The sequence below is a fragment of the Magnolia sinica genome, chromosome 15 (genome assembly GCF_029962835.1).
Source record: "Magnolia sinica isolate HGM2019 chromosome 15, MsV1, whole genome shotgun sequence".
In the NCBI taxonomy this organism is placed as follows: domain Eukaryota; kingdom Viridiplantae; phylum Streptophyta; class Magnoliopsida; order Magnoliales; family Magnoliaceae; genus Magnolia; species Magnolia sinica.
In genome coordinates, this window is record NC_080587.1 from 69596485 (window position 1) to 69608604 (window position 12120).

A 12120-nucleotide genomic window follows, 5' to 3' on the forward strand; every position below is an offset into this window, starting at 1 on the left:
ACTAGATGAAGTTTAGGAGGAGTATCTAAAGGTAAGGATCCCTCCAACTATGGTTTAAGAACATTTAAGGTCAAATAATACACCTTTCAGATTTTTCTTTTAATAACAACGTGTCCAATCTAATTGCCAAACTCCCTTCATTGTTCGTAGTCTCATTCAAGAGCAAAAGGTTGTGTGGCAAGCGAATTGAACGGATGGATGATTTAGCAATGATTGTAGGTTCTGACCAGGCTATGGGACGTTATGCTCAAGGAAGTAAGAACCTGGCCACGTCTTCGTCTTGTGTTCATAGAGATTTGAACGAATCATGGACAAAACTGGATGATGATGCTGACGTTACTGTGGACCTCTCCGAAGAAAATCTCGGGGAATCAGCTAGAAATTATGGTCATTCAACTGAAAGTCAATCAAGGAAAAATAGACTGTTCCAAAACACTCACACCCATGGAACTAATTCCGATAGTACTCATGGTGGGAGTGCGACAACAAAACAAATGCGACCTGCTCGTCCCTATGACAACCTAGGCATGTCTTTCACGACTGTATCAGAGGTAATGTGTAACTTTGAACTTAGACATCTTTGAAGAGGTCAACCAAACAAGCGGGGTCTTAGACATCTTTGAAGAGGTTCAGGGGCTGACCAACTCTAAGTTCATTGAGGTTGGTCAGCTCCTGAGAAGAGATGACAAGCTTACATCTTTTTTTGTTAGTCTACGAACGGAACGTATTTAGTTCATTTTTGTGGGATCTCGGACGTTCATCAGACAGTTCTCGTAATGGACATATGCCATCCTAACAATCGGTCTGGATTACTTATCAAACAGGGGACAGATGCATGTTGTTATAAGCTCATTTCTACCTGAGTAATTAATAAACATTCAATATTTTTTTGGTTAAGAAATTATCATCTTTTGAACGACCATTTGAACGTTCCAGATACCACATGCATGTGCCAAGTTGGCACGTATGGTGCGTTTGTATTTAGCGCTTGAAGAGGGGAGTTAGAAATCATATATTGCTATAGAAAATAACCGTCCCAACGGATATGGACAATGAATTTCTTCAACAGCAGTTGTAGGGAGCTCATATAACAAAAAGCTCGCCGGCCCACCATGACATGCGCGTGACATACACAGATCCACTCCGTCCATTTGCGACAGCTAATAACGGGAACAGTGGGATGAGGAGGCCCACCACTCAAACCTTCCTGGGGCTTACTATGATGCTATTAGCCCGTTTATAAGGAAAACTTATTGGCTACTCCCCCTGCCACCAGCCAATGGCTGATGGTCGATGCCCTGTGGGCCCCACTATGATGTAAGTGTTTCATCCATGCGGTCCATCAATTTTTCCAGAAAATTTTATGGCATAAGACCAAAAATGAGTATATCTCAATCTCAACTGGACCACATTACAGGAAAAAGTGTTGAATGAGCGTGGACCATTAAAAACCTTTGGAGGCCATAAAAGTTTTGGATCAAGCTGATCTTTGATTTTTCCCTTCATTTAGTCCTGTATGACCTAATCAATAGTTTGGATGTCAAATAAACAGTACAGTGGGCCTTAGAAGGATTTTAATGGTGGATATCCAATCACCATTGTTTTCCTATGGTGTGGTCTACTTGAGGTTTATATCCCTCTAATTTTCGGTACAAAACTCTAAAATAATCTGTCAAAATGGATGAACGGAATGGATAAAACACATACATCATAGTGGGGCCCAAAGGACCGACCACCAGTAGCCAATCCGTTTCCTATATAGGAAACGGATTGAGTGAGACCCCGGATCCACCGAGGTGGGTGGGATCCCTGACTGTGGAGCGCACAGTGATGTATATGCCTTAAATCCACACCGTTGACCCTAATAAGGTTTCAATGGTGTGGTCCACTTGATTTTTGTTTCTGAGTCATTGCTTTGCCTGCATGTTAAAATAGGTTGATGAAACGGATGAACGGAGTGGATTGCATACAGAGATCATGGTGATGCCACATAACTCTGGGTTACACAGTTACCACGCCACGTGCATCCGCTCATCTTCTTAAGTAGCTACATGTGGAAACGGATTGGCTACTCCTAGGGGTGTACATCGGCCGAACCGAGTAGAACTGGGCTCAACCCAGCCCGGCCACTAGCTAAACCAGCTCGAACCCGGCCCAACCCGATCACCGGGCCAACATGTCCAGCCCGAACCCAGCCCAGTCAGTAGTCAGGCGAGTTCGGGCCGAGTTTGGGCCAGTTTCGGACCCACGATTTGGACGGCCTTGATTTTTTTATTCTGCTCCATCTACTCCATAGGAAGAGCTTTGGCAGGTAACTTGAACGGCCTTGAGTTTTTAGAAAGGGCTTTTGTCATAGATTTTTGAGACTTTGCCCCATCAACAAAAGGACCCACGATTTGGACGGCCTGGATTGCTGTAAATAGTTAGGGTAATTGGGTAAGAATTTAGGATATATATATATATATATATATATATATATATATATATATATATATATATATATATATATATATATATATATATATATATATAAGGGCCAAGTCAAGCGATCGAGCGTATTGATTTTGTAACATTATCAGTTTGCAGAGTATACCAGTTTCTAAAAGCGTGCCCATTTCTGGCCATGCGGCCCATTGTTCGGCAATCAGGACCATTGGTGCTCTGTGGGCCCCACCATGATGTATGTGTTTCATCCATTCCGTTAATCCATTTTTTAAAGATCATTTTAAGTTCGATCCCAAAAATGAGAGGTATATAAATCTCTGGTGGACCACACCATATGAAAACAATAGTGATTGGATATCCACCATTAAAATACTCATAAGGCCCAATAAACTGTTTATTTGGCATCCAATTTGTTGATTAGGTCATATAGGCCTAGATGAAGGGAACAAACAAAAATCAGCTTGATCTAAAACTTTTATGGCTCGCAAAAGGTTTTTAATGGTTGAAGCTCATTCAACAGTGTTTCCTGTAATGTGGTTCACCTGAGCTTGGGATATACCTCATTTTTTGTTTAATACCATAAAATGATCTAGAAAAATGGATGGACAGCATGGATGAAACATATACATCATGGTGGGGCCCACAGAGCACCGATCACCAGCCATTGGCTGGTGGCAGGGGGAGTAGCCAATCCGTTTCCTTGGGTTACATGGGACATGATGGGAGTTGCACGCAGTTCGCGTCCAAGAATGCTGTCAGGACAGTTTCCCGCCCTGAGGCCTCTATAAATCCAAACTCTCTCTCTTTCTCTCTCTCTACGAAATCCAAACTCTCTCTCTCTCTCTCTCTCTCTCTCTCTCTCTCTCTCTCTGGCTCTCTCGCTCTCTCTCAGAATTCTGGAATCTGTAAGAGCTTCTCAAAAGTCGATATCCATCCCTATTTCTTCTTCTTCTTTCAGCTTCTTCATGATTAGAAATCTCCTATCTTCGATTCTCTCATCTTATTATTTTTTTTTTTTCGATTATTTCAATCTACTTTAATGATTTTCAATGGATAGTCATCGAATTGCAGTTCTTGAATATAATTCTCTGATTTCAGCTGATGATCTGATCTCTGCAATGCCTTCTTTTCTAATTCTCTCCTCATTTCTTTTCTTTCGTCTGAATTTCACGCTTGTTGACGGATTTCGAAGATTTTGAGGTCTATCCAACACATTTCGAGCCAATTATGATGATCTTCCATGGATAATCTTGGATTTCTTCAGACAATTTCGAACTTAAATACTGTTAGATTGAATGCAGTTTCTTGAATCTTACTTGTTCTTGTGATGTTCAGATCCCCGCAGATAAACTCATCTGTTTTCTTTTTTTTTTCAACCCAAAATTCTGGCTTAAGAACTTCACTTTTTGAAGATTTTCGATGTTTTTCGATCGAATTCGATATTCTTTTGGTGATTCTTGTGGATGATCTTTGAATTCTTTGAGAGATTAACGGATTCAAATGATCGAATCACAGTTCTTGAAAGGTTTTCTGTCACTTGATTCTCGACTGTGTAGAATCAGTATATCTTGAGCATCAATGAATCGGACCTCTGTAATCTCTGTTTTCTGATTTCCCGTTTTGGAGATTTTCTCAGTGAGATCCATTGAAGCTTCCTTTTTAACTCTTTTATAAGCAGTTCTGGTTGCCTTTAAATAAAAAACAGTTCTGGTTTATTCAAGCAATTCCCAGCATGGAATGAGTTACTGTTCTTGAAAAGGAAATCGCAGAAGCAGCTAGCAAAGCAAGTTTTTTTTTTTTTTTTTTTGCCTATGGATTAGTAGATGATTTGTGCTGTTGACTGTAAATTTCTCTGTTATGGTTTTCCAATCTGTCTCTCTTCTTTGTTAATTCCGGTTTCTTTATGGTTGCTTTGATTTCCTCATATCTCTGTATTTTTTTTTTCTTGATCTGGATTTTTTGGGAGTATCTGTCCAGTTGGGATTACTATTACATCAATCGTTTGTTTCTGTTTTTAGGCAATTACAGAGATCTTTTCCAAGCATTCTGTTCCTCAGCTTTTCGCAGAAATGGCAAAGCTGCTTCTGATGCGATGTCTCCTCGCATTTCTCTATTCTGCATTACTGTTTTCTGCAACCTCAGCAACTACAGATCCGCTTGATGGTTCTCTCTCTCTCTCTCTCTCTCTCTCTCTCTCTCTCTCTCTCTCTCTCTCTCTCTCTCTCTCTCTCTCTCTCTCTCTCTCTCTCTCTCTCATTGTCGATATGGTAGAATGACTTAGATATACGCTTTGGATAGAAAAATGTCAGCTCATTGCGATCAGTATTGATTTCTTTCCACTGACCAATGTGTCTTTATGTTTGTAAATGGAGAGCAGCGATTTAGGAGGCCTTTCCATTAATGACCTGGGGTAGAAAACCACACGAATGGGAAATCATAACTCTCTATTGCATCTATAATTAGTGAAAATTTAAGTCAATGGCCTACATTGAAAAGGAAAAAAAATGCATCAACAAAAGGATTAGGATCATCCATTAGGTGTGGTTTTGATACTGTGTGCCATCAATATAGGACTCACTGGATGGACAATCTGGATTCCCCAGCCATGTAAATGAACAGTGGTGAGCCGAAATGAACCAAGACTTGTTACTAGAGACAAACCGGGAATCTGATGACCAGATAAGTAATTACAGGATGTGAATCTAATTTGTTAAAAATGTATAACGTTGTACATGTGATGCCATGGCTCCATGATCCAGATAGTTGATATCGTGGACCTCACCTTAGTTGGGGGACACACCCAAAAATCTCGCACATTGAAACCTTGCGTGGGTGGCTTAGAATAGGAATGGTTTGAGGGTGGAAGATTTTTGGTACTAAGCCTTAACAAGGATTCCAAACATGTGGGGCCCATAGTTTGTCAATTCAGATTATTAATCTGATGGTTCTGGCACGGAGGACAGGAAGATCACAAACCTTCAATCTTTGGCCTATTTCCCATTGAATTTGCATGCCAAGTATGATGGCATGTGTGACTGCAAGTATATTCTTTTTGTAGACTTTCTCCTGAACTTCATTAACCATATCAGAGGAGAGAATCCCCAGACAATCAAGAACACATCAGCTGATTCCCTCTCTCTCTTTTGCAGTTACAGCACTACAAGATCTTTACAGTGCCCTGAACTTCCCACCTCAGCTAACTAGATGGAAATCCATTGGTGGCGACCCCTGTGGGGAAGATTGGAAGGGAATATCATGCTCTGGAACTTCTGTTCAATCCATGTACTGTAACTACTTCTTTCTTTTTCAATCCAAGGAGCCATTTGGACTGCACGCTCTCCTCTTTTCCGCTTATTCTGTCTCAAGCCATTCTGTCTTCTTGCAGTAAGATTGATGGACTAGGGATCAACGGAACATTGGGTCTCCAGCTATCAAGCCTCCTCTCACTGAAATATTTGTAAGTATGATTCAGATAGAAAATGCATGTAAATAACTTTGTTGCATTTCTACAAGTTGAGATTCAGAAATTCCGGGGAGAACTTCAGAAGTAGAGATTTTTCTTTTGGGTTTCTTAAGACTAATGAATAATTAGTGAACAATTTGCACATTGTTCACAAATAATTTGTGTATCAAGAAAACCGTGAATTATTCAGGAACTCTCTCTCTCCATCTATCTACCTCTGTCTATCTATCTAGCTATCTACTTATTTATTTTGAACTGTTTTCCTTGTATAGTGATGCTGGATTCAATAGTATTCACAGTGAAATTCCTTTCAATTTACCCCCCAATGCCACCCACATGTAAGAGCCTTTTTACTGGTTTTTTCCTCCTTCAGTCATGTTATTGTCTTCTGTTTTTTGACTTTTTCTTTTCTTTTCTTTTGCAATGCAGAAATTTGGCATTCAATCAAATCAGCCAGAACATCCCATCCTCCTTGGCTTCTATGAAATATCTCTGCTCCCTGTGAGTTTCTTGTTGAATAAGAACTCAAAAAGGTTTTGGTTTATGAATATGGGACAGATTTTCATGAATCACATTTTATCTGAATGCAGGAATCTTAGCCACAATTCCCTATCTGGGCCCATTGGAAACATATTTACAGATCTGCTAAATCTAAAACAATTGTAAGATTTGAAACTATACTTTTGATATGTAGAAAAGTAGATGAGAATTTAGATATCTATATGTAATTTGTTTGGTCTCGATTTTGAGTACTTGTTTTTCTTAGAATCAGAATTTATCCATTGAATTTGACCCAAATTTCATTGTTTAAATATCTTTTCAGGGATCTATCTTACAACAATTTCAGTGGAGATTTGCCAGTCTCATTCAGTAATTTGACCAATCTTAACATTCTGTAAGCATGACAATAGACCTATACTTGTTCTAATCATAAATGTAATTGTTCTGCATTCGTCTCCTTTGTTAATACTTCTATAATTTCTCCAACAGTCACTTACAGAACAACCAATTCACTGGATCGGTTATCTTCCTGGATAAGCTCCCACTGTCTGAACTGTATGTCTCAAACTCAAGTGTGTTCCTAGCAAGTCTTTATACATGTTTTATTTTTGTAATCTTATTCCAGTTCTGATTCAACTACTTTTATTTGTCAGTAACATCCAAAACAACCACTTTAGCAGTGTTATTCCAAAGCATTTTGAAACAATTCCAATTCTCAGGTATCTACTGCCCATATATTCTTTTACACACACACAATGTTTTCAATGGATTTCACAGCCTACTAATTTCTCTATTCCTTGACAGTATTGAGGGAAATGTGTTTGTGACTGGGGTTGTGCATTCTCCTTCCCCTTATAACCCTCACCACAATAAGTCAATTGGTCTGAGTGAAAGTAATGCCCCAGCAACCAAGTCAAGTGCCCTCAAGATCTATACCTTTCTCACAGCGGATATCCATAATCACAAGTGGCTGGGACCTGGAACAATAACTTATATAGTTGGTGCAGCAGTATTTGTAGTAAGCTGTGTTGCGGCCCTTGTTTCAATCCACATCCGTATCTCACATAAACGTAAGCTTAAGAGATTGAAGATTATCCACCGCACTTCACATCATCTTCCGATCAGTACACCAATCAGAGGTAGCATTTTCCCCTCAGAACTCTTATCTTCTAAATAAGAAACTAATTTCTACTGAATAGGCTTTACTCTATAGATTTTATTTTCCTTCATCCATGAAAGGAATCATGAGGTGAAGGGCGTTGCAATCATTGCAGAAGATCAAACATACATCTAATTCATCATGTTTCAGTACATGGCTGTCAGGAAAAATGTCTAAAACTATTGAAACAATTCATGGAGCATCAGTATATAGAAGATGAATGGTTCCATCAATAAGTATTGAACAATTCTTATTCTTCCCCTTCTGCGATTTGCTTTTATTTTGCAGTACCAAGAGACAGCCCGGGGCAATGGTCCGTTTCTATGGACATTTTAAGGCCTATACCTTCCGTTCGTAATTGCAGAACGGATGGACTCTCTAGAATAAGAAGCCTTTCAAAGAGAAGAAGAGCACTAATGACTGCTAAGCTTTATACTGTTGCAGACCTGCAAGCTGCTACAAACTGCTTCGCAGAAGACAACCTTCTTGGAGAGGGCTCTCTTGGTTCCGTCTACAAAGCCACATTCCCTGATGGTGAGGTATAACATTTCATCTAACTTCATCTCCAGAAAATTCAAATGACTACAAAACATGGATTTCTGTCTGAGATACATGTGGGTTTCGGCTTCCCAGATTTTTGCTGTGAAGAAAATCAATATGATGCCACTGTCTCTCCATGAAGAAGTCGAATTTCTGGAGCTAGTCAGGAACATGTCTCTTTTGAGGCATCCAAACATCTCGAGCCTTTTCGGCTATTGTATGGAGCACCAGCAGTACTTTCTGGTGTATGAGTTTGCTGGGAATGTATCACTCGAAGACATCCTGCATTTTGCTCGAGATGATGGTAGATACCTGTCCTGGAATGCTCGTGTCTGGATTGCGCTTGATGTAGCCCGGGCTTTGGAGTAAGTATATGCTTACATAAACATGTCCCATGCCTTTTGACCTTGTATGTATGCCTGTAACTGAGCCATTTTCTCTCTGTTCTTTGTTCAGGTATTTGCACTTATTATCGCCTTCTATTGCACATGGCAACATAAAGGCTGCCAATGTCTTGCTCAATGATGAGCTCACGCCTCGTATCTGTGACTGTGGATTAGCTGTTCTGAGGCCCCTCACCTACATTAAGGTTAAGGTAATTGTTTGCGTTTCTCTAGTTCCACAGCAAGGGATCCCACATCCTTTTTGCAATCACAAACTTGTCCATAAATGCAGATGCTGTTGTTATACTATGAGTGTGTTTGGATGCACTAACGAACTGAATTGCAATTATTAGTACATCGAAATGGATAGAAAAAAATTTCAATTTGCTTACAATTTGTATTGAGGGACTAGTCTCCAAATTTAAATTTGTTTCTTTTAAGTTGGGACTTGAAATGAACATCACCAAATCTTCACTGATTGTTTCACTTGTGCACCCGAACACAGACTATATATGAGCTTTGCTATAAGCCCATACACACATGCCGAACGGACCCACCATTGTGGATGGCCTGGCCTATATATCAGGCCAGTCCACTGATCAGATGGGCGAACGTGAAAGCAATGGAAGCTTTTTAAAAAAAAAGATTGCCCTCGTCGACATTCAATGCACCCATCCCATGAGTGGGCAGGCCTAGTCTTTGGGCTGGGTCATGTTAGACGTTGCCCCACCTGATGCACTAATAGTAGGACCCAAACAATTAGCATGTGGACACATGTGGTTACTTGCAGAAATTCGTGTGGGCTGAGAAAAACTCTAACTACATTCATCTTTAATCGAACTTGATTGTTTTCTTGTCCCGATGACAGGCTTCTGAACTGCCTAGTACTGGTGGCACGGGTTACAAAGCTCCCGAATATGGGATGCCTGGAATCGATAATACAAAGAGTGATGTCTATGGGTTTGGAGTTTTGCTGCTGGAGCTCCTTACTGGGCTGAAACCGTTTGACAGGTTTGCCATCTCACCCTTGTATGCTATATGTATTTCACAGATAGTCAGTCACATGGAATCTAGTAAATGAAGTTCTGTTGGCTGACGGTGTTTTAATTTATTGTTTCTTTTGTTCCCTTTTTTACAATAGTTCAAGGGCAAGAAAGAAGCAGTCTCTAATTAAATGGGCTTCAACACGGCTGCACAATTTCAGTTCTTTGCAAGAGATGGTCGATCCGGCCATTAGAGACAGCCACTCCGCCTTGGCACTGTCCCAGTATGCTGAAGCCATTACCCTGTGTACTCAGGTATGGTTGAATTATGTTCCGCATAGCAAATGAAAAAGAACAAAAAGAAAGAAAGAAAGAAACGGCTGTTCTTTTCAAAACGAGCTGATTTGTTCATTAGAAATAATCCAAATTCTGCACTATGCTTGTAATTCATGTGAGAGCAATCACATGAATTACGTTAGGAGTCTCTGTAGAATAATCACTTTAATTTTTACCCATTCGCATTAGTCCTGTTTAGCTCGTTGTTAGAAGCCTTGAATCCAAGTTGGAAACCCGTCCGCCAATTCTGAGTTCTAGGCGAGCATATAAAGTTCTCCAATTTCCCAAGTGGTTGTTTTGCCAACCTGGAATTTAAAAGTTACAAAATTCTCTGAGAAATTGATTCTGGGGTCATGGTTGGCAACTAGGAATGTAATTCTGTCCAATTTAGAATCTAGGTCTTGGGTACTTAGAATTCATTCCCTGTGAGCATGCAAGTTAGTTCATGTACATGTGCCAGCATGTTGCTTAGGCGCAAGATCCAATCCATCCATCAGAGGTTGGTCCGACCTTGTACATGTTTTCCCAAAAATAAATATGGTCCGCTTAGCATGTGGGTCTCAATATTGGGAACAGGTGGATGGTTAGATAACTTCAGCCAAGTTGTTCAGAGCTGTTGCAAAACTGTGGCCCACCTGACCAGTAGATCGACCTGATTATGGGGCTAGTTCATCAATGAAGTGGTGCTTTTCTGATTGATGGATTAGATTTCAGGCCTATCATGCCGTGCTGTCACGTGTGGTGTGTACATGAGGTTTACTGCACACGCGTGTGTGCTTATCAAAGCTCTATAACGAATTCAAAAATATGACACCTGGGAGGGAATTCACTCTCCCGGAATTTGCAAGCTACCCTGTGGCTAAGAATTGAAAAAAAAAGGCCTTTTGCTGGAATCCATTTCTTACATTTTCCTGGTTGCCAAACGCAAGCCTTTTCTCTGCCCAAGGATTCGATTTCTAGCACCGCTCATTTACGGTTGCCAAATGACCTGTTTGGCATGGCTGAAGTCTTAAAATAATTAGACGTCGATCCGTATTCTTCTATGTTTTAATGCATGTGGGGGTTATTCTTAACAGGTAGAACCAGAGCTAAGGCCCCCCATCTCTGAGATTGCGGAATTGCTGGCCTCTCTGATCCAACGGACAATCCGCACCGGACAGAGTTGGGCAGACATGGTCGAGGTGGACTCAACTGGCACGCCTTTCAGGACTCCAAGCAGCCAGTTCGAATCTTGACTACCATGACTGGCTTCCTTTGCGCAGTTCAGATAGCCACAGCTGCAGCAGCATCATCTGATCTGAGTCTGGTAGATGTTCGTCTTTGGAGTGGGACCAATTTGGATTCCCGGTCGATATCATTATGTTATTTAATTTTATACATCTGTAAAGATCGGTTGTAATTTGAATTTCTGGTCTGCGTTATGCAGTTGTCGAATTGTTGCATTTGTTTCTTGTTGACAATTGAGATGTACGAGTGGTCATGCATTTTCTAATAAATGAAATATGGAATTTGGAAAACTATTTAAACAAAAATAATAATAATAATAATTAAGAATAAAAAAAAACTTATCGATTTATAAAAGTCAAGGCATGATGTGAGTCACTTGGCTTGAAATCGAATTTGCTCCCCTTGGACAGCATTCCAAGTGCAACAGGTTTCCAGAGCAATCGACATCCAGGATACAACGACTATGACCCGGTCCCAGCAGTGCACTCACTATACACGAACTCGAACCACTTGTAGTCTTAACCTGAACTAGAAAATACTTTAACAAAATTTTTAAAGAGAAAATCAATTTTTTAATCCATTTCAAAATTTAAAATCAAAAGTCTATTTATAAACTTTGTGAAAACACCCTTAAGAGTATAAAGACACCCTTTCACAAAGGGTTGGGACTATTGGGTTTAAACCCGAGTGGTGCGACCCTTAGGCTTAAAAGGACACTGTTGGGGACAAAAGATACAGAGTTCAGAGACTCAGACTTAATGCCTCGGGTCGCCAAAGGATGTGTCAGATCCGAGGCATGGTTCACTTTGAAACGCCAAATTATTTTAAAATAATTTAAAATACAATACTTAAACCATATTTATTCCCGCACTGAATTTGGACGGTGGCCCATATTCGTTTCGACCATTCATTTGATACCACCTATTGCACTGCTATAATCTCCCGGCTTATGATGATACCATGATTCGCACAGTCAGGATTGGTAATCATGTATGCCACAGTAAGCTGGGTGTGTACTGGCATGGGTGTGTACTAACAAGCTAATCCAAAAGAATATTTAATAATAATTATTAAAAAAAAAAA

At 40.1% G+C, this 12120-nt stretch overlaps 1 protein-coding gene across 1 annotated transcript; it reads left to right on the top strand.

Annotated features, from left to right (window-relative positions):
* Nucleotides 1–209: 209 nt before the first annotated feature.
* Nucleotides 210–11252, top strand: LOC131226979 (protein STRUBBELIG-RECEPTOR FAMILY 2-like). Its single transcript, XM_058222668.1, has 17 exons — nucleotides 210–551; nucleotides 4464–4608; nucleotides 5517–5727; nucleotides 5831–5902; nucleotides 6181–6246; nucleotides 6338–6409; nucleotides 6499–6570; nucleotides 6732–6803; nucleotides 6899–6964; nucleotides 7063–7128; nucleotides 7214–7548; nucleotides 7857–8107; nucleotides 8202–8473; nucleotides 8565–8703; nucleotides 9360–9502; nucleotides 9633–9789; nucleotides 10887–11252. Exons 1-17 carry the CDS (start codon nucleotides 210–212, stop codon nucleotides 11043–11045), a joined length of 2640 nt encoding a protein of 879 aa, XP_058078651.1. The 3' UTR covers nucleotides 11046–11252.
* Nucleotides 11253–12120: the final 868 nt, after the last annotated feature.

Excerpts from the sequence above, each read along its gene's own strand:
- LOC131226979 (XM_058222668.1), top strand. The coding sequence starts at position 210 with ATGATTGTAGGTTCTGACCAGGCTATGGGACGTTATGCTCAAGGAAGT. Across the intron at positions 6,410-6,498 it reads ATGAAATATCTCTGCTCCCT|GAATCTTAGCCACAATTCCC; the intron begins GTGAGTTTCTTG and ends ATCTGAATGCAG. Across the intron at positions 6,571-6,731 it reads CTGCTAAATCTAAAACAATT|GGATCTATCTTACAACAATT; the intron begins GTAAGATTTGAA and ends ATATCTTTTCAG.